Source organism: Python bivittatus, unplaced genomic scaffold (genome assembly GCF_059951505.1).
Source record: "Python bivittatus isolate LINGU-HERP-01145 unplaced genomic scaffold, Pbiv_v1 ctg000160_np1212, whole genome shotgun sequence".
NCBI classification, from domain to species: Eukaryota; Metazoa; Chordata; class Lepidosauria; order Squamata; family Pythonidae; genus Python; species Python bivittatus.
The window spans coordinates 67,994-89,865 of NW_028277076.1; the positions used below are offsets into that span (position 1 = coordinate 67,994).

Here is a 21,872-nt window from a genome sequence, read left to right on the forward strand (position 1 = left end):
TCAAGTGGAGAAGTGTGTGCGTGCAGGTGTTAGGATTCCCTTGGTTCCCCAAAGCAATCTCTTATCACCCTGTAATTGTAATTCCATATTGGTTAAACTTGCAGGCCCATTTCTCTGGCCTTGCCCCAACCCCACCCCCCAAGACAAGAAACCTGGATGGGTTTCTGGTGCAGACTCTTACAAGCAGGGATGTAGGTTTTATTGAGCTTAATTTGGGTTAATGTTAAGCTTTGTTAAAATGCAGTTTCCTCCCCTAGAAATAACTGCCGAAATCCGGCCGCTTCCTGCAGCCTTTCTCTATCTGTGCCCGCAGATCAAAGTGAAGGTAGGAGGGGTTTTTCTGGCACCTCCACGTTGCTCTCCATCAGCTCCCGGCCATTCTAAATCTGGCACGCCAGACCCAGAACTCTCGAGGGGAAGATTTTGCCGAGGCGAGTCTCACGCGAGGATAGTCTTAGGCTGGCAGAACACGGCTCCAGGGCTAGGGCCCCAGGAGAAACCCAGGCTGGTGGTTATCCTCCCCTTCAGAAGAAATTCCAAAGACACCACGGTAATCATTCACAGCAGGGCAGTATTTTTAAAAGTACAAACCAATGAAGCAGAAAGGGAACCGGAATTATCAACTTCCTGGCCTTTCCCTGGCCCAGAAACCTAGCAAAGTTCTCCGCAAGGCTCTTGGGATGGCGGTTTCGCACACGGCAGTCCTCCAGCGATCAGCCCTCTGAGCGGGAGGGGGCTCGACGCTCTCAGAGACGGTAGCTCCAGCCTCTTTGCCGTGGGGTCATGTTAGGAACCCCTTAAAAGCAAACTGCTCCCTTACTCCCCCCCCGCACCTCTTCAGACCTAAGATAATCAGCTTCATTTCTACGCTGGCAGTCGGGCAAAGACCTGCAAAGGCAGAGGGAAGGCAGGGCTCTGGCAGGAGGGCGCGGGGCTGCCAAGCCGAGCCGACTTCATCCTCCACCTCTTTCTGCAAGGGCGGGCCAGGCCACGCACCCTCAGGCGCAACCGGCACCTTTCCACACCTCGGGGCGCGCCACGCAGTCTACCAGCCCAGCAGCAGTGCAGGAGAAGCGGGCTTCCACTCGAGGGGAGGCTGCTTTGGGCCCCGCCACCTCTCCAGATCACAGGCGCCCGCCGGGCAGATGGACCGGCCCCGCTTGATGCGGGGGGGGGGGGACCGCCGCTGCTTCCTCATGGATTTCGCCCAGCTGAAGCGAAGCCCCAAGCCGCAGCACCCTCCCCTCACCTGCTGCAGAGAAGCCCTTCCCCGCCACCCCGTCTCACCGCCGTCCCCAGAGGAAGCCCCCTCCTCTGGCCTGAGCAGCAGGTGCGACAGACCCCCGCCTGCCTGTTTGCAACTTTGCGGGCCCTGGAGAAGCCTGCAGCCAGCTCCTGCAGCTGAAATGGGCATTAAAATCACCGACGCGAATTTGGATCGCTGCCATGCAACAGGGAGGGAGCGGATCCCCTCACAGAAACCCTTTGCTGGGGTCCAGAGGAAGAACGGCAGGCCGGCCAGCCACGGCACCCACAGGCTGCTTTCAGCCACCTCTCGAGATTGGAGCCTGCCGCGGGCTCAGCCCTCCGCCAGGACCTGGGGCTGCAGAATGGACGGGGCCACCACAGCCGAGGGGGCCACTCTCCTCCCCCCCTTCAGACCCCTCCCACGACTTCCCAGCAGCAGCACGCAGCCAGAACGGCAACCCCGCACGCCCGCAGCTGGGCACCGACTTCACCTACACCAGCAGCAGATCGCTATCTACGCACATAGGAATTATTTTTCCCTCAGTGAAGACTAGATCTTTCCTGCTCACCAGGTTTCGCACAGCATTACAGAAAAGGCAGGAGGAGGAGGAGAACGACGACAGCAAAAGACAGGCTGGAGAAAGCGAAGCGAAGCAGAAGAACCCACCTGCTGAGGGGGCAAACAGGCACCGCGGCATCAAGCTTTCCTTCCGGATGGCGGAAGATGCTTGGCTGCCAGTGCCCACGTGGCCAGGGGAGAGGTGCCTCGCTCCGAGGGAGAACCATGGCCTAGCAGCGGCAAGAGCAGCAGCTTTGTGAACAGAAGAGCAGAGCAGGGTTCACGCAGCTGGAATTATCCATGGTTTGCTGAACCAGCCACAGTGGCCTGGTTCCCACCTCACGCTAAGCCAAAGCCAAATGCCACGCGTTATAGGCTAGCGGGATGTACGACGCCACCGAGGTCTTCCGTTTTTCGCCTGTCCAAGCCCAGTTCAACCAACCGTCCCGGATGCCGACAAACAAGCTTGGTGAGGACGGGAGGCGGCAGCAGCTCTTTCCTTCCTCTCCAGGCCGTGTGGATCGAGCAACTCCTTTTCTACTCCTGTCCAGTAAGAGAAGTGCATTACAAGACCGTTCTGCTCAAGTGGAGTTGAAAAGCAAACCGAGATGCACAAAACCTCAAATTAAAAATCCAGACGAATTTCTGCATCTCGGGCACCTACATCCTAGGAAATGAGCCCCCTCGGGGCGGATACCAGGCTGCTTAAGAGCTTACGAATTAAAAGAAACAGGTTTTTTTGGCTTTCTTCTTTTTGGCCGAGGATGGGCTTCTGGTACCTCACAAGGCCCTCTGCAATTACAGGGCAGTTCTCAGGCTAATTGTTCCCTGAGGGAAGCGCTTTGCCTTTTGGTCCACACGCGTCTCCGGACATTCTGCAGCCAACCAGTGTGGCCGAAGTCTGGCAGAGCAAGGAACAGCACGTTGTTGGCAGTATTTGAAAAGGAACTGTTTTGTTTTTGTTTTTTTTTAAAGAAAGTATATCAGCAGGGGCCTGGAAATTCTGTTACAGCATCACTTGAAGTGTCCAAATTCCTTTAATTTATCAGGGGCTTTTAAGGCAGTGCTGTGCAAAGCTTGAAGCAAAATCTTCCAAAGCTGGAAAAGTGTCCCTAGGCCTTCAGCCCCCCGGTCTTTTCCAACTTGTTCCGCGTTTCCGTCTGGGCAGCAAGGAAAGGGGACCGCCTTCACGCCTGCTCTTCTTTCAGCCACTGCAGCAGCTGAGGCACGTAGTAGGTGATGATGATATCCGCTCCTGTAAGAGAAGCGTTTCCAAAACGAAACGGCACAAAACTCTTCCCTTAATGAAAGCTCTTGCTGTGGAGCCACCGAAAAAACCAGGCTGGAAGCAGATTCACCAGGGCAGGATCCCGGCCTCTGTGGAATACCTCCAGCGAAGGACCACTCCCCACCGGGCAAGGCAGCCCGTTAGCTTTATCTCCCAGGGATCCAACGTGTCCTCCGGCCCTCCTGGTCTCCACACCTTCCTCTCTCCCTTCCTCCCCTCCCACCTTCCGCCGTCCCTGGCTTTGGACAGAGCTGTCACGGGGCCGACCCTCCAGCTGTCCCCCTTCAGTCCTCCACTGTTTCGCCCCCTCTTCAGAAGGGAATTCAAGGAGCAACACCAGCTGCACTGGCAGGGCCAGCCCCGGCCTCTCCTCCTCCCTCGTTCGCTCACCTGCTCTCCTGAACCCGGCCATGGCCTCCATCACTGCCGCCTTCGGGTCAAAGGCCCCGGCCCGCGCTCCGTGCCACGGCATGGCGGACTCTCCGGAGACACGTTGACAGCCAGGGGGTGGCTAGGATGCTGGGGAAACACACACCCAAGTTTCTCAGCAGGGGGAGGTGGGCCCCTGCACCCACCAGCTACTGCCCGCTCTCTGGCGGCTTACTTTGTCCTTCACTTCCCGCACAAGGTCAAGGTAGGGCATCCCAGGCTCTACCATCAGCACGTCCGCCCCCTCCTGCACATCCCGGTCCTGGGAGTGGGGGAAATACAGCAGAGGGAGGTGGTTAGAGGGGACGTGTAGCAGAGCCACTTTGCCGGAAGGCCAGGAGCTGAACCCGAGGCCCTTGCGCTGGGGCGGGAGGAACAGACAACGTTCACACTCCTGAACCTCCACAGTCCTGGCCTGGCTCCGCTGCACACACGCAAGGTCTCCATGTCCTTCGCTTCCCGCACGAGGTCAAGGTAGGGCATCGCAGGCTTTGCCATCAGCGTCCACACACAGCTTATTTTCTGGGTTAAAGCCTGCACGTCCGCCCCCTCCTGCCTCCTTTTCTGCCCTCTCCCCTCGGCCGCTTGGGACATCGGTAGTACATCCACTGGGTCTGTCCGGTGGCACTTCCTTCTTCCTGGGGAGGGGAGGGGATGTCGTCTGTTCCCCAACAGAAAAAGCACTTTAAAACACTTTCTCAGACAGGGTGGAAGCCTGTTTCAGTAATGAGAGGAGCGAGCTAAGGTGTTTACTTCTCTCAGCACAGCAAGATCTGCGAACAGACTTTCACCCGGTCCCTTGCGGGAAGCAGTCTGCCTTGCATGAGGGTTTCACGGAAGCTCACCAACAGGGCCCACCTCAGGGGCCAGGGAGTCCATAAGCATGGGGCAAAGACGGCCGTCATCTCTGCCGCAACTGACAGTCAGGGTAGACTGCTCCTCACCCTGGAGTTTTGGTTTTGCCTTCTCAAAGTAGGTCATCCCAGAGATAAATTAGAAATGGTTTTAAAAGTAAAACGTACAGAGGGAGAGTTAAACTGAAAAGGGAAGCATAAAACAAGACAACCCCTGAGCAGAAAACGCATTAGAAGACAAGGCTTCTCCTTCCTCCCAGAAGAGGCCAGGGCAAAGCTGGCATTTGGAAAGGTCTGGCAGAGCATTACTAGGCGCCACCGCGAGGTTGGAGGGCACCACTGCCCTTCCGTGTGACACCCAGAGGCCTACAGAGCCTTGCCTGATGGGGGGCGAGAAGACAGTCCAGCTGGGCCCCACTAAACGTGTCCCGAGAAGGGAACGCCTGTGGAGAACATCCGGGGGGTGAGAAGCAGCCCCCCCAGGGCCCATTTTCTCCACAAGCCCAGCCGGCATCCCCCAGGGCCACTCACTGCTGCCCACAGCGCCAACCCTCGAGATCCCGGAGGAAGCTGGTAACACCGCCGGTCCCCGAAGGCGGGCTTGGACAAGGCCGCGTCTCTGCCCAAACCAGAAGGAAACGGAGCTGTCTTCGCCCCCCAGATGCCAAAGGGGCCCCGCCGAGGCCTTGACGGCAGCCTCAGAACTCAGCCGGCCGGCCCTTCCCTTGTCCCAGCCGCAGGAAAGAGCCGGGGCCGGGGGGGAGGCCGCTGCGCCTTTGGCCACGGGGATCCCTCCCCCGGCCCAGCAGGCGGGCAGAAACGGCCCCGGCTCCCCTCACCTGAAAGGGCCGTAAAAAGCAGGACGCAAATTTGGCACTGTAGCTCAGGACTGACACCTGCGGAGACAAGAGGGCGGCCGTCACACGCCGCATCTCCCCGGGCCAGACTCGCTCCCGCCGGCTCCCTCAGCCCCCCGCAGCTGCTCAGAGCCCGGACAGCTGGAGCCTCGGAGCCTCGGAGCCTCGGAAAACGGCCCGGCTCCTGGCCTCAGGGCCCGGATCCGCACGTCTCAGCGGCTCGCCTGGACGCTTGGATCTGCGAAAGGAAACGGGTCCCTCTGCGAGGCCTGGCCGCGCTTGCTCGGGGCCCCACCGGCCCCTCACACCCACCTTATTGCCCAGTTCATTCGCAAGCAAGGCCTCCTTGATCGCACGGATGCGCCCGTCCATCGTATCCAAGGGGGCCACGATGTGGCAGCCTGGGCGAGGGGCCAGGAGGCGTGAACTGCGGTGGCAGCTTCTCCAGCCGGGCTCCTCCCTCTCAGCCGCACAACGCAAGGGTCAGCCCCGCAACTGGGGAGAAGAGAGGCCAAGGGTCTTCCCAGGGGTGGGGGCCTCGTGGTCGGCAGAGGCCAGTCCCCAGCCCAGCGAAGCAGCCACCGGTGCAGGTCTGCCCGCCCTGGCTTGCTCCCAGCAGCTCCTCCAAAAGCGCAGCGCGGCAAAGAGCCGGAGAGTCTCACCTGCCTCGGCGTAGGCCAGGGCCACCTCGGCGAGCCTCCTGGAGGGTGCCGTCCTGCCGGAGGAGGCCTGCAAGGCAAAGGAAGAGCTACTCCTCCCTTTCTTCCCACGCCCTCCAGTTGCTCTGCGCCCAGATCAAAAGGGAGGCGTTGGCACCTTTCCCAGAAACACACACGACTGCTATTAGGCCATTTGGGCGTCTGAATATCAAGCTTCTAGTCCTTAAGACAGTAAAAATGAGAGCCAGTTTGGCATAAAGGCTCAGGTGCCGGAAACCAGGAGACTGGGAGTTCCAGGCCTCTGTTAGGCAGGAAAGCCGGCTGGGTGACTTTGGGCCGGTCCCTCTCTCAGCCCAGCCCACTTCATAGGGTGGTTGTTGTGGGGAAAATAGGTGACAGGAGTATGTTCACACCTTGAGTTGGATGAAAGAATATACGCAAACGGCTGGATAAAAATCGAATAACCCTAACAATTCTAAGAATAGCTGGAGGGTGAAACCTAAAAGCGCATGCATGGGAGAACGAGGGAGAACAGAACATCAGTGCACCGTCCCTCAGCGAGGCTTCACTAGGCCTGCTTACGCCATCGGCCTTGTAGGCAGGGAGGGCATTTGCATTACACGACCCTCACAGCTGTCCAACCCGCATCAAGGGCTTCAGCACAGCAGCACTCACCGCAGACATCACACGCAATCAGCAGCCCGGGAACAAAGAGCAGATCGCCTGCACGGCCTGGATGACGGGCGCGTCCTCGGCATCGGCCGCAGAGCCACGCTCGTCCTGCGGAGCGGCGGGGGAAGCAACTGCCCTCCTGCCCGCCTTGCGGAGGCTGAGCCTAGAAGCGAGGCCCTCTGCTCAGCAGCCCCGGCCTCCACCCACGGCTGAGACGCAGCTCGGTGCCGCGCCATCGTGGCCCAGCTCGGGACGCCAAATATCAGCACGCACTTCAGCCCATCACCCAGCAGTGGGGCCAGCAGCTCCTCCAGCCTGTCCACACCATATCTGGGGGGTGGGGAGGAGTCAGTTGTGAGTTGAGCAGGGGCACGAAAACGAAGGGGAGGCAGACCCAGAAGACTTGGCTGCATCCCTGGTCTTCCAGAGAGACCCAAGAAGGCTCTGGGGAGCATTACAGGCTGGGGGGCCAACTCCAGCTCTCCTCCACAGGTCCCCCAGGATTAAAAATAAGGAACGTGATATATAGAAGAGAATCCACCCGCTCCAGTTCCTTTGAGATTTCAAGCCTGCTGGTCATTTAAAATTTAGCAAGCCAATTTTGCTTTTCACGTGGCTCTCGCTGCTTTCAGAAGTGCTACTCATAGCAATCTAAGGCGGTTGGTCACTTTATTTTACACGCAGAGAAGCCGGCCGCATGGCCTCAGTTCTGAAGAAAACTAGCAGCAGCAGCAGCAGCAGCAGCAGCAGTAGGGTTCAAAGCAGCAGCGTGTGGGGCAAGGAAGAGGATGGGAGACCTCTCTGAATACTGGCACACTGCTTCTTGCACAAGCAGGCCAAGGGAGCAACAGGCGCACCCTGCCATCTCCCCGAGGGTCGAGCCGGGGTTTTGCAGAGACATTATCTCCAAAGGGCAGCCAACTAGAAGAGCTTTTCCCAGAGGAGGAAAGAGCCCCTCCAAAGCCCTTTATCTCCCAGGCCACCCACAGGGTCCAGGCAAAGGGGCTCACACACACCAGCTGATAAGTCATCTTAAGAACTCACATTCGCGTTCCCGGGAAGTGGGTAAAAACTTCCTGTGCGCTGCGTTATTGCAGAAGAATCAGGAAGCACGGGAGGAACGTTTCAATTTTGCATCGGCTGCCGCACGCGGCGAGGGAATCCTCTTCAGGAGGGAGGACAGCTGACGACCGCCTCCTCCCCGCCCCTGCCGATCCTTAGGCGACAGAGCCTGGGCGATGACCGGGGCAGCGGGACGGGACGGGACGGGACGGGCCTCGCCCCCAGCCCTTGCAGTCGGGCTCAAGCTGGCCAGAGTCCCCGCTCCGGCGCAGCAGCTCCGCGGCCGGTCTGCCGGAGGGCGGCCGCCCACCCGCACAGGAAGCGCGAGGCCCGGCGACCAAGACACCCCCGGCCGAAGCGCCGTCGCTTACCGAGCGCGGCCAGGCAGGCTGGCGATCGGCTCCACCGCGCCCGGGGTGTCCCTGAAAGGGCCAGGCAGGGGAGCTGCCGTCAGGAGCGGAGGCGGCGGCGGCCTCTCCAGCTTCCGGACAGCCCGGCCATCGGGGAAGGGCCCGCGGAGGAGCCCCTCCGACGACCAAGGCGCCGCGCCACCCCCGCGGGCCCCGGGGGGGCAGGGGAGCCGCGCGCCCCGGCGCCGAGGGATCCGTTCTGGCTCGGCGCCCGCAAGATCTCGGCAGCTCACGCGGAAGCCGAGGAGCGCCGCAGCTGAAGCCGCCGCCGCGCCGCGCCCCCTCCACGACCCTCCTCTGCGCTCCGCGGAGCCACTTACGAGACGAAGTGCCGCGCGTCGAGGGCAGCGGCCGTCGCCCGCCACGAGCGAAGCCCCGGGTGGAAGCACCGCAGCGCTCGCCCAACGCAGCGGCCCCCGCCCGGCCCGGCCCGGCCCGGCCCGGCCCCCGCGCTCCGCCGGCGCACCGCCCCCTCGCCCCCCCGGGAGGCTCCCCCGGCGAGCGCTGCGGCGGCGTCCCCCTCCCGCGCCGCCCCCCCTTAAAGGGATCGCCGCTTGGCCTCCTTTCAGCCGCCCCGCCTCCGAAAGCAAGTCGCTCCGATCGCGCAGCTTCCGAGTGGCGCACGACCCCCCCCCGCCCACGTCGCTCGAGTGAAGCACGGTCAAGGGACACAGACGCCATCGAGCCGCCACTCCCCACGCAAACCGGGCCGCTGTCCGGAGCTCCGCAGGCGGGCCTCCCCGGGCCCCGGGGCTACCGCGCGCCCCCCGAGGCCGCCCCTTCGCGGCTTCGTCCCCGGGGAGGGCGCGCCCCTCCTGGCCCGCCGATGCCCCGGAGAAACGCCGCGGCTACAGCTCGGCCGCATTCCTCCTCCTCCTCCTCCTCCTCCTCTCAGGGCACGCGCGTGTATGAACCACGGCTTGCTTGGTTTCCAAAATCAGGGGCTCTCGGGAGCCAGGCTGAAACCGGCGAGAGGCGCGCTCGGTCCCACGCCGGGTCTCAAACGCCCCTCCGGGCTTCGAGGCCCTCGGCCCGCCCGCCCGCCGCACCGTCTGGGCGAGCCCTCCACGCCCAGCGCAGTCCTCAGCCGCCACTCCGAAGCCCCCAGCCATTCCCGGGCCCCTCCCCGGCGCTGCACAAGCGTCCAGCCCCGCTCGGACGAAGCCGAAGCCGAAGCCGAAGCCGAAGCCACCCACGAGGCCCCCTCCCCGTCTGTGCCCGGCCAGCGCTCCGCCGACACCGCCACAGAAGACGCGACACCGCACAAGTTTCCTTTTTGTTTATTAACACACAGCAAGCGTGACAGTAGATAACTTTTCTCTTTTTAAATACAGTACATGGGTCAGCACGTCGCCCTCACACAATTCCCCCCCTCACGAAGACAAGCCAGTGGTGGCGTTTTTATAAAAATAGTGTGTCGCTACAAAAGTATAAATTAATGCTACCGGTATTAAGAAATATTAAACACAGTAAAACTTATGAGGATTAAGAAAAATATTCATTAATACCTGTAGAAAACTCTGGCCTAAAAAATATTTTTTTGTATATACTTTTTAAACTTTTCTGTTATCTCTTCTTTAAGATGACATTTAGATTTCTGTAACTCTCCAAGGTAGCGAGATGCACGCTAGGAAGCATCTCCTCGTATTGCCAGGAACACCAAGCTATCCAACACAGGTGTCGCGCGCACACACGCATCATATCGCATCGCATCGCTGGTTTTCCCACATGCCGGCCGGGCCGGGCCTTGCCCTCCTGCGCCCCCCAATTCACAAGGGGGAAGGGGGGCAGCAGGCTGGCCGACTCTGTCGCCGGCTTTGGCTCCTGCTGGCGTTTGCAAGAGTTTTTACCTCCACATCACGGAAAGCATCAACGATGGGCGATGGGCATCTACTCTAGCGGAGTGGCTGAAGACCAAACCGCTTTTCTGTGAAGACAGCTGGCAGTTTGACAGACAGAGGAAGCTCTCAATAAACACCAAAGAGGTAGAAAAGGTGGGGAGGGGTCATCTGCCCAAGCTAGCATCGGACACATCTGCCGACCGGACCGGACCGGACCGCGTGGCTTGCACCGTCAGAACAAGGCCTTCCGTCCTCTTTTAACCCCTGCCCACAAGGAGAACTGCTTCGAGGCCTTTCCTCTCTCACCTAAGAAGTTTCTTCACCCTTCTGCTTGGCTCTCCCATCTCCCATGCTAAAGATGGCTGCAGCAGCTTCAGACCCCAAGTGACCGACTGCTGAGGTAAGCAGTCTCCCGCTCCTTGATCGCTTTGGTGCCCAAGCAATCAGCAAACACATTTCCATCTTAGGAATTGCGCATGCTTAGAAAACTCATCAGCCCGGCCCTAGTCGTCTGCCTAGGGGCGAGGGAAAGGGGGAAACGACTTCTCGGGGATCACTGCAACGATGCCACCCACCTGGCATCACCTCCGCTAAGTATTTCACGGTGATATGGAGTCACCAATTTTGAGAAGCACAGACGGGCACCCTCCTCCGGCTGTTCCGGGCACGAGAAGCGCCCCCCTCTTGCTCAGAAGGCGCTCCTCCAGTGGAGCGTGGCTTCTGAGGAGCAACTCCCAACTCAAGACAGATGGCACACAGAGAAACCCTGGGCCCAAGCCCCAGCGGGAGAAAAGAGACACGTCGGGAAGAGCCTGCCTCGGTGGCTGGTCAAGAACCAGGCGCACGTGAACCAGCGCGTGGGGGCCCCCCAAGCCGCTTCCCTGGGCATTCTGCTCCTCCATGACTGTCGGCCTCTTCCGCTACCGCTGGAAGCGGGGACCACCCCCTGGGAAGACGGACCACAGCTTCCTCACCGGTCGGAGGGGCTGGCAGCCCGCAACCACTCCCCAACCCCATTTCCAAACCAGCTTCGCAAAGGCAACGGGGAGCCAACTTCTGTCTACCCCTAGTGTCTCCCAGAACATCGCTCCAGATTCTGGGTTTGTCCCACCTTCCTCCTCAATATGCCACCCTGGGACACCCCGCGCAAGGTACGTCCAGATATTCTCCTGCTCTGACATTCCTGTTGCTTGTGAAGTCACACCCACACAATTGCTGTTCTAGCATGAAGACCTAGTTGTATTCTGTCCAGAACTCAAAAGAGAAGTGCGGCTTCCGTGTGCGTCTGACTGCCACACACCGCCCCCCCCCCGTTCTCTTCTCTCCCACTGCATCCCCGGAGTCTCAGAATTAATTGTAGAGGTGACAGGGCCTGTCCATGCCCCAAACACAGTGGCACCTGTGAGCAAGGCTCCATGCATTTCATTCTCTTGCGTGTGCATTTAACTAAAAAATTTTTTTTAAAAACTCAGAATTCTGGAATTTTAAAAAGATTCAGTATGGAGTTCTCCTATCGTCATTTTGATTGCGATAGGCCTGCGTTTCATAACAATGAAAACTTGTAATAACCAGATCCATGAGAACACTTAAGGTGGATTTAACATGTTAAGCAATTGCTCTTGGAGATTAAGTTTCAAATTTCCTGCTTAAAGTTAATTACTGCTTTAGAAACCTTTTACTTCCTCTGGATCAGTGCTGTCACATGGATAGAAAAGAATGTATTTTATATATATATATCTCGCACACGCACACTCACACACACGGATTTACAGGTAGATTACCCACAGGCAGGAGCAAGGTATGCCACTATCTCAAAATGGTAAAGTTCTAATAATAGGAATTCCAGAATTCCAGCCTTAAGAGTCAACTATGCAAAAACCTGTGCTCACAAGAACCCCAGTGTTTCAGGGGAGGAAGGGAAGGAATATGAAGGAGAGACCAGCAGGAGAAACATATCCCATCAAGTTTTCAAAAACCACACCCTCCAGTGAAAAGTCCAGTCCAGGTATTTGATGCGGGAAAAGAAACCACCATGTTCAAAGGCCCTTTACCACTTAAGCTGCATGACAAACACGGTTTGGTAAGACCAGAGTTACTGTAATCTAAATATCACCAAAGGTCACGTTAACCTTCTGATGGAGACACTGCCTCGCCTGAGCAGAATGTAAAGCTTAGAAGTGCACCGCGGAACGGGGCAGCCCCTAACCCGCCCTCAGAGGGAAAGGATTCGCACAATCCCCCTTCCCTCAGTGTTAAACGGGGGCCTCTGCAAAATCCACACAGCCTGTACGGCAGCAAGCGCTGCAGTGGAGCGTCCCCGGCTCTGATCGGGGCGGGGGGGATCCACTTTACCCAGCGGCCGGCAGGGCTGGAGTACAGACAGCCTCACGCTCCAAGCCGCTTTCAGCCGTCTCCAACGGCCGGTGGGTCTCCAGCCTGGGGGCGGCGGGAGGAGAGAGTGGGTGAAAGAGAAGAGCAATGGGGCACATCTCTTCTGAGCCACGCTGGGGCGGCTCAACTGAAGGCCAGGCGGTGCGTGCTCTTCTCCCGCCGGGAAAGCCACCTCTGCTGCTAGATCAAGAGCGCCCCCAGCGGCAGCAGGCGAGCTGAGCGGAGACTAGGACGAGCCCCAAAGCACTTCCACTCCTCTTGCCAACAGTATTTTTTAAGAAAAACAAAACCATGACAAAGCTACACCCCACCTCCCCAGCCACCAACTGACAGATGTTGCAGTTTGGACCTGCCTAACCAAAATGCCACCACCAGATGCAGCCCAAGAGAAACCACCAGGCTCCGGAGCAGGTGTGCCGGCAGCCCAAGGCCCTCTCACGGGGAGAATCCCAGCATCTTGACTCTGCTCTTACCTTCTGCCACCTCGCCAGGAAGAGTGAAGCCAGAAACGCGATGCTCGAAGGACAACTGCCTTGAGGTCAACTATTGCTCTGAACGTGGAGACCGGACAAGAATATCAAAAGAAAGTTCTTACATTGCCAAGTGTCTTTGGAGGTCAGGAGATGGAGAGCGGTGGTGCAGGCCAGCTGGGTGGGAAGATATTCCTATTGATGTTTCGCTGCTGGCATCTCGAGGTGACAAGAAACTCTTCCCCGTGCCCCTCCCAAGCCCACAGACAGAGACCCAAATGGGCATCAAGTTTAGACAGAGCAGCTAACAGGGACTTTGACAGGAGGGTTAGGTATCCTTTACTGCAAATTATTATTATTTCAGGTTTTAATCACCCCCTTTTTTCCTTAAGAGAAGTCAAGTCACTGGTATCAAAGTCAGGTACTTTTTTCTCCTGGATTTTTTCTTTTTAATTCTTCAAATCTCCATTCCTGACTTGGGGGTTTCTGAAAGACAGCTGCCTGCAAACATGAAATGTTTTTATGTCGCCAAGAGGAAAGCGTGAACGCCCCTGTGGGGACACTCGGCTCGTAGGAGCCACCCAGTGTGGCCAGAAACTGGCAGAAATCAAGGCAGACCGCCCCTGGCATCAGGGCTCAGAAGAGGGGGAAGTAAAACAGAAAGGGGGCAGGGGAAGGGAAGGGTTATTTTAAAGAAGAATGAAACAACCATTCAAGTTACTTTAGAAACTCAGCTGCCTAAAGATGTCAGACTAACCGGCCTGCCCTCTTGAAAAACAGGAGGATGTTTTATCAAGTTTGCACAGAAATCTAAAGGAAGGAGTGTGTTTCTAGCAAAGGTGTGCTTCTCACCCACATTCCTTTCCACAGAGCTTTTTATATACATATTAATATAGAGATATCGATATATGTATAAAAAGCACTTTTTATTTCCCAGGGCATTCCGAATGAGGTCCACAGTGGATTCTGGGTTTGGAACAGTGTTTGCATGTGGCGGGGACGCGTTCTGGAAGGATGCCGTTCCCTCCCCAACCCCCATCCTAGTTTTAAAGCATGTTGGACTTCAAGAACATGAGCTTGTTCATATCCTCAGGACTCAGCAGTCGCCGCCTCTTAATCAAGAGGGCTTGTTCGCACATGTTGACGCAGTTGCTTCTGGCCCCCACGGCTGGCACCGCGAGGAGCCAGAAGGCCAGCCGGGCCAGCTTGGTGTGCTTCTGCGTCACGCAGGACCAGTACTGGAAGAGGTCGGGGGGGGCCTGGAAAAGGGGTTCTTGCAAGTAGTCATAGACCTCGCTTTTGCCCGACCGATCTTCCTCCCGAGTCGGCGAACTCTCGCTTGAGGTCCGGGATTTTTTGGAGGAAGGTTCAAACTCGGGGTCCTCGGCCCAAGATTCCTTCACCTCGTGGATCAGCTCACACACCTTGCCAATGATCTCCTCGTGCTGGTAAGGTGGGACTGGGCGCAGTTTCTGCTGAGGGTCCAGAATCATGGCCACCTTGTGCGCCGAGTGGACCTTGAAGTTCTCTTTCAGGGCTTCCAGGAACAGGTGGCACAGCTTGCTGACAATGCCTGCGTCGTTGGCCTTTGAGGTGAAGAGTTTCTCCAGTTTCACGTAGGTGGGCAGCACCAGCTGCAACGTGGGCCGGCTCTCGTTGCTCAGTTCAATGACGGCCTGCTTCACCGGAGCCAAGATGGCCGCTAGGTTGCTCAGCAGGTGCTTGTTGAGGTTCTGGATAAGGTTCAGTTTCTTGGCCCGGCTATAAAATTCGCAGATCTGCTCGTAGCGTTCGTGGACAAGCAGCAGAGAGTCTGTGATGGAGTTCCAGCAGGGGGGAGGTGAGGTCTCCTCCAGGGAGCCAAAGGTCTCCTTGGAGATTCCTGCTGAGCCTGCCAGGTCCTCACAGACATTCAGCAGCTCTATGACCTCGTGCATGTTGCGTGCTTGGAGGGTGCGCTTGTTAAGCACGCTCTGCACCACTGAGGTCAAGGCACATGCAGAGCAGCGCAAACACATGCCTGCCTTGGAAAACGCGGAGGAGTTCACTTTGCAGTCTGTGACGTACACGGTCCGGATCTCAGACATAACAAACTCGGAAAGCACGTTCTGCACCCAGTGGTGGACCAAGTCCCCGTTATCGCGAATGTCCACCCCCTTGATCCCCAGGACATAACTCTTGATGCTGCTGCCTTCCGCCTGGTACGCAGTCAGAATGTAGCAGGAATCGGGGCCAACGCTCTGCGAGTGACAGGTAACGCCAATGCCCAAGCAGGCATTGCTGCCAAGAGCGCAAGTAACCTTCACTTTCACCTGGTTGTACATCCGGGGCAAATGCTTGAGGGCTAGCGTGTTGAAGTTGCCGAGGATCTCCGTAACAGAGAAGGCGCCATAGCGGGCACCGTTGTCCACGAGAGTTTGCGCCAGCTTAATGAACTCTTTGCCGCTCACCACGCTCAACGTCCCCAGATCAGCACACATCACCCTCAGCAGCCTCTCTGCTATGTTCTGCCGCTCCTTCTCGGGGATTGGGCTGTTCAGGAGGGAACTGCCAGCTGACGCTGCAGACAAGAAAGGAAAAACGGTTGCAACAGACTGCAAATCAATTAAAATTATCTGCCAATAAAAACTATAGAAGATACTTTTTAAAAAAGAGCAACATGCACTGGTGACTAGAGTGCACACTCATTCCATCCCTCTGGCATGAAGAAAATGCAAGTATTCCGTTGCAGAGGATGTAGTTGTCATTCCAATAAGCCCCCGCACCTATTAAAAATATTCTGATAAAGAATTGGGGTTCTTTGACAGGCAAGGAAGAGCAAGTACTGATTTTTTTAATCATCTTCTTCCTCCTTCTAGAACATTAGGACACCACTGCTGTTTCCCAAACCCAGGCTGTTTCATCGTTGCCATCCCCCACAAGAAGCTAAGGAAAAAATGGCACGACTGCCCACCCGCAAGGGCACCAACTGGCCAATTTGGGCAATGGGGAGGATGACTGGAGATAAATCTGTTTGGTCTTGCATTCTAACCCTCGGGGCGAGGAGCACGGGGCAAAATATTTTGCATAAAGAAGGGAGTCTGCGCTCCCTTTAGTCTTTCAAAGAGAGATGGGGAGCCTGTATCCTCCGGATGCCGGTAGCCCCAGCTGGCCTATACAGCGGAGAAGGGAAGCCAGGAGCCTTGGTCTGGGAGGCTAAGCAGGGAACCAGTCCACGAGAATCAAGATTCCTTAGGATACAGTATGATGCTACTCAGGGCACCCCAGAAACCAGCTTGTCCATTTCCTCCTACTCCACTGGTTCTCCGGAGCTGGCTCTCCGGATGGTACGTACTGTTGTTGGAGTTATTCCTCTGTGACTGTGGCTTCCACTTCTCTTCCACCACAGCTGGAGGTGACCTGGGCTGGTTTGAGGCAATGTTGTTTTCATTGTCAGCTGAGGGGCAAAATACAGAGGAGAGGAAGTTACTGCTCACACAGACGTATCGCTATCTTAGCCTCGTGGCAGCAGGAAGGGGAGCAGCAATTCAGCTCAGGCGCCCCAACTCACAGAATTCCAAACACCTCCCCAAAGTCACGAAAGCCAACAGCAGTCAGCGCCCTACGCTTCCCTCGACTACCAGAACTCAACCGCTGGAAGCTGCCTTTAATCAGGGCCACCCCGTGTCTCGACTGAGTGAAATTACAGCCGCACAGAGACAGATGTTCCCATACTCCCTATCAAAGGGAGAAATCCAAGGGCGAAGCGGGGCCCCTGGGAAGGAAACGCAGGTCTTAGCACAAATCTGTAATAGAGGAGTGCACCACGTGCCATGTTTTCCAATAGCGGCGGCTTTCTTATTTTTGCTTCCTTTCCTTGAAATCTGAGTTTTCCACAGCAGCAACACACCTGCAGCAGCTGCACCTGAACCACACAGCTAGTGAAAACCTACTCAACTGTCTTGAGAGATGCAGATGCATTTGAAGGGAGACCGAAATCCTTTCACCATCACCACCATCCTACTCAATCGCATACAGATCAGAGCTTTACTTTCAATGCCACATATCAACCCCCCAGGAAGAGAGAGGACCAGTCCCTCTCGACGGCCGTTTGCTTCCTTTAGAAGCAGCCTTGCTGAAGGCCTGGGGGACACGGCTTGCCCGTCATCGTTCCCCGCCGTGATCTCTCGGTACCCCAAGGGAGCCTTGGGCTTTTTTCTACATGTTTTCTTCAAAGATGTAAAACTCAGCCTGAAATTGCCTTGTGCTTTCCCAGTCATGGCAACATTTAAATCCAGCCTTTACCATTCGTTTTTGAAGTCAAAGGGGGAAAGTAAGCAGAGGACGCAATGAGGCCTCTAGAGAGGCACTTGCTACTTCGAGTTTCAATTCTCACACCACCTTCAAGCATGCGGCTAAAATGGTGCCTTGACGTCTTCCAGGGTTGCCCTGCCTTTGACACGGCACTTTCCCCAACAAGAGCTACTTAACCTTCTCTGCCAGCTAGCAGTCGTTCAGCCTGAACTTCCCTCCCATCGTCCTCCCATCTTGCTTGAACATTTCCAAGAAACAGTCAGGATCATCTGTTTTATCAAATTTTCACTATGCCCGCCCACCAAGAGTTGGAGCTTCTGACAGGTTACTAAAGGTTTCTATCTCAGCCTTAATGCGTCTGTTGGCCAACGCTCACTGTTGGAAGAGAGGATAACTGCTTGGACACTGTCCTTAGTTACAGAAAGGGGAAACACGCATTTTGAGAGAAGAGAGACAAACTTTAACACAGACCATTCCACCAAACTGCAGAGACCATTCACCTCCAGTAAGAGATTTCCTACAGGTTTTGGTGCTCCTCCCTGAAGTATCTTACAGATGTCTTAACCTGTCCCCTGGAATGAGAATTAGAGCAACCGAGAGACTTACCTGCGTGGGACTGCATATGTTCAAGGAGATTGTTGTAGAATTGGAACTGGATGCCGCAGGCCCCACAGGTGTATGGCTCTAAAAGGAGGAGGCCGAGAGAGAGCGTTAGAGGACTTGGCTGCCTTGGAACTGAGCTGCAGCCCGCTATATGCAGGGTAACAGTGGTGCAGTTTTGATCTCTAAGCCGTTTAGGAACAAAATTAATACTAATTAATTAAAGACCTGTCCTCCAGGTCTTCAAGATACAGCTCCCACAGCCTAGCCCTGGCCACTGCCCAGGATGACTAGGACTTGCGAGAGTTGTAGTCTAAAACATGTGGAACGTGCCCACTCAGCACATATAGGAGCCTCACACAGGGGAGAGAGAAGCGTGCGTGCCAAAGAGCGTGAGACCAATCCCATCCTCCCTGGTCCTTAACTGTTAGCAGAGTAAGAGGGGAAGAAGCCTGCCTCGTACCCACAGCACCTCTTCAGCTTCCTTCTGTTCCCGCCTCACAAACTGCCCGAGAACCGAGAAACGCACTCCTCGGTGGTCTCTTCCAGGAGCCACACTGAATCAGACCAAAAGCCCACTGAGCGCAGCACTTACACAACTCAGGCAGTGGGACCTGATGCTGCCCCCCAACCAGCACACAGTCCCGAGGCAGTTCACTCAGTTGTGGCCAGATGCCTGCTCCTCCATGCGCGGCCGAACCTTCCTTTGAGACCACCCAGAGCTCTGGCTACCTCGGCACTGAGAGCAGTCAGCTCATTCATCTGCAGTTGTGTACGTTCCTGTTTTATCCCCATTTTTTACCCACGTGCTTCTTCCTGGGCCAGTCTTCTGTTACCAGGTCAGTATTAGAATATTTTTGCCATTCTGCAAAAGGCCGTGCATGCTGATGAGCCCACAGTAATAATAAGAGGAGAGAACTCACTGGTGTTTAATATGGTTTCTGCGTGTTGGGTCAAATAATCAATTTGCAAACATAATAGTCACTCAAATCTTGAGTCTTTGTGTCCTTTTGTTAATTCTGGTTTTTGATTTTTAATGTTTGTTGGTCCACATTCATTCAAAAGAAGTAAGAAAGCATACAGAGCAATGACTTGCCACACCCTGATGCTGGTTTTCAGATAAGGCAATTTTTAAGAGCTTCGGCCCCAGGAGAAAGCCATGTTTGCTCTCAAAGGGCCAAAGCAAGGGACCTCTGGCTTATCACACACCACTTCTTGGCACCCGAAAGGGGCAGCTGAGGCGAGAAGGAAAGCCACCTGACACGAGAAGGGCGCTCTTCATTACTATCGCCTCGAGCTCTGTGCAGTGCAGCTGGCGGGCCCCAAAAGGCCATGCCATCACGAGGCCAAGTTCTGGGAGCCAAAGACCAAAAACTAACAGACATCAAGACTTCAGCTCCAGCAGCATTCAGATGCCAGCGGTGCAGATCAAGGACGATGAACTGGAATACAAAACAGCTCTCAGCAGGGTCCAGCCCCAGACTCAGTACAGATGCAACAAGTTAACAATGACTGGATTACAAAATTCACTTAGACCCATCAGCGCAGCAACAACTGCACTCAGAATAGGAGCTCAAAATGAATTTTTTACAGTCTGGCAACTGGAGAACAAGAAAATTCAACAGGCATCAATATAAAGCATTAAGCAGAGGGGTAAAAAACCTAAAATGCCCAGCACAAGACTGTAGTAATTAGACTATCATTCACAGTACTGAAAATATTTAGGACAACGACTGTACTTAAGATAAAATGCAAAGACTTAGCACTAAAAGACCAACGCCAGGCTATATTAAGGGGAACTACCGTATCTAGGGTTAAGACTGGCAGCATCTAAATCTAGTCAACGATTTTAAGTCCTCCTGTGGTGGAACAGGACAAGCCCAGAGTGGAGACTGTGGGAAGCCAAAAGCCTGGTGTGCCTGTCAGCACAGAGCAGAGCACCAAGAAGACACTCCTACCAAACCACCTTGCAAATCCCCCGAAATCTACCTCGCGCCCAGACCTTACGTCCATCTATGACCGCCGTCCAGCTGCGTAAGACTGCCGGAGGTTACAGTTGTGCAAGCAAGACGGGAGCGTGCCTCTGAGGACGCCCCTGCCCCAGCTAAAACTTCGGCCCTTGCTTTTGTGTTTTGTCTCCATTCTGAGGGGGGAGGTGGTTACGGGACCACTGGAGAGCGGCCATAAAAAAGGGGCACCACAGCTGCAGAGCGGGCAAGCTTTCGGAAAGCAGAGCTCAGCCCGCCTCCTGGGGGGCCGACGTGGCCAAAGGGCAAGGGCTCCTTCCCCAATCCACAGCTAGTCCAAAGTACACCACCGACCTGGGTAACCTGGTTGCTGACGGGTACAGCTCGCCCCAGGACCTCAGCACCTCCTGCAGACTAGCATGGCTTCCTTCATACGGCTGCCCCAACCGCCCCCGTGAAAGGCCGGCCCATGCCAAGCGCAGACGCCGGGGCCAACGCGTGAGCGCACCGGCCTCTTGGGAAACGGCCCCACTGCTCAACTGCTGCTTCTGAGAGATGGGGGGCCTGCCCTAGAAGCCCGTGGCTAAACGGGAAGGGGCAGGGCTGACGAGACCGACCCCGAGAAAGATCTCCGTCCGCTTTAGGCCACTGACACTAACCGAGCGTTTGAGCTGAATCAGTGACTGAAGCTGAAGCAAAGGGAATGGCAAAAGGCTTCTGTGTGTGTGGGCGGGGAAGGGCGTGATTTAAGAGGGGCCGGGCGCACGCACCCCCTGGACACGGCAGCGTGGACGTCCGTCGCACTTACTTTGCAAAAGCGGTAAAGGATTTGAAACCAGAGGACTGGCGGTTTCTGCAAAAAAGAAAGAGATGCAGACATTGAAACCAAGGCGAGCCCCTCCCCTCCCCCCCTTCTGGAAGCCGGTTGGTTTCTCATTTCTCATTTGGGGACTGAGGCAAAGCCTGCAATGCGGGACGGGGCAGCACAAGGCACTGAGAAGGGGGCGGCTGCCAGTTTGGCTGAGGGTTATCGGGGTCGGGCTTAGCGGTGCTCCTAGACTGGCTGCCAGCGTCTTGGCGCTAGAGAGGCTGTTCTAACTGCTCCGGAAAGGGCACAGATCTGGCCAATCGGCAGGTGAAAGGCGGGGGCTGCGGCAGCACCCCTAACAGCAGAAGGGGGTCCCCTCAGCCGCTCAATTTGCCCCACCCCCTTTCAGGCATAGGAGTACTTCTTATTCTCTCAAGAGCGCACCACCAGGGAGTGGCAAAAGACGCTGGTCTGAACCGATTCCTGTCCACCTCAGGGGCTATGCCTCCTTAGTGACCCCAGCTCCTCGCTTTCCTGGATTCACCCACCCATTCGCCGCCATCATTCAGTGCATGGATTCTAGAGAGCGCGGGGGGGAGAGGGGCTGCCCTTGGGCCCCCTCTTCTCCTACTTTCCTTCAGCACTTCAAGGAGACACACACTTTCTCTTCCTTCTCCTCCCACGGTAATGGCTCTGTGGGGCGGGCTGGGCTGCCAGTTCCAAGTCACCCCATGAGTAATGCAAGCGCTATGCCGAGGACCTAAGAGCAACAGGCCCCCAAACCGCCAAGTAACCGCGCAGTCTAGGAAGTGGCTGATTTTAAGACCTCTGCTGATAATACGCCATCCGTAAAGCAATCTTTGACAAGCACGTACAAAAACCCCAGCCGGGCCACCTAGGTCTGCCAAGTCCGAAGACCCTGGGAAAGCTGCCTCATTCCTACATCCGCCCAACCGTTTGGGAAAATGGAAGCAATGCGTTACAACAGGGTTACTCCGAAGTCTTCTCTAGGGCAGCTGGGGAACAGGAAGCAGCTTTGCGGCTGGCAACTAAGCGTGCTTCTGCAGCAGCGGGCTTCCGAGGACACGTCCCGAAGAAAAAACTGCCGCGGGCTTCCCAAAAAATCACCCTGACCGCCGGATGGATGCAGCGTCTCTCAGATCTCTCCAGAGCAGCCAACCTCTCCCCCGTCCTCCGATGATCAGGTGCTCTTTTAAAGACACCTAAGCCAACTGCCACGCCCCACCTCTCGGGCCGGCAAATTCCACAACCGAGTTACACATTCGCCATGAAGAAACGCGGCCTCCTTCTTACCGAGCCACGCGAACCGTTGCCAACTGTCTTTTGCTTAATGCTATGACAGTATCATTACTACTGTGGAGAGCAACAAAGCTGGCGAGAAGACTCCCCCATGCCTGAAGATCTCCAGTAGCCAAGCCAAGAGACTCTTCTGCATTTGAAGAG

General features: G+C 56.2%; 1 protein-coding gene and 1 pseudogene across 2 annotated transcripts in view; both read right to left on the reverse strand.

Moving 5' to 3' along the window:
- Positions 1-906: 906 nt before the first annotated feature.
- On the reverse strand, positions 907-8,481 carry LOC103049156 (delta-aminolevulinic acid dehydratase-like; annotated as a pseudogene). The gene is made up of 8 exons (XR_015797264.1): positions 7,611-8,481; positions 6,570-6,896; positions 5,898-5,964; positions 5,548-5,730; positions 5,218-5,274; positions 3,700-3,786; positions 3,486-3,614; positions 907-3,062 (listed from the first exon to the last, which is right to left on the reverse strand). The product of XR_015797264.1 is annotated as a delta-aminolevulinic acid dehydratase-like (transcript).
- An 821-nt stretch (positions 8,482-9,302) lies between these two features.
- The window catches only part of ZNF618 (zinc finger protein 618), a 65,641-nt gene continuing 53,071 nt past the window's right edge, over positions 9,303-21,872 (reverse strand). The window contains exons 11-14 of the mRNA XM_088146755.1: positions 20,409-20,453; positions 17,640-17,717; positions 16,075-16,176; positions 9,303-15,300 (exon numbers count right to left, since the gene is read on the reverse strand). Of these exons, the coding sequence (XP_088002881.1) occupies positions 13,787-15,300; positions 16,075-16,176; positions 17,640-17,717; positions 20,409-20,453 (1,739 nt within the window). The 3' untranslated portion in view covers positions 9,303-13,786. The remainder of the gene's footprint in view (positions 15,301-16,074; positions 16,177-17,639; positions 17,718-20,408; positions 20,454-21,872) is intronic.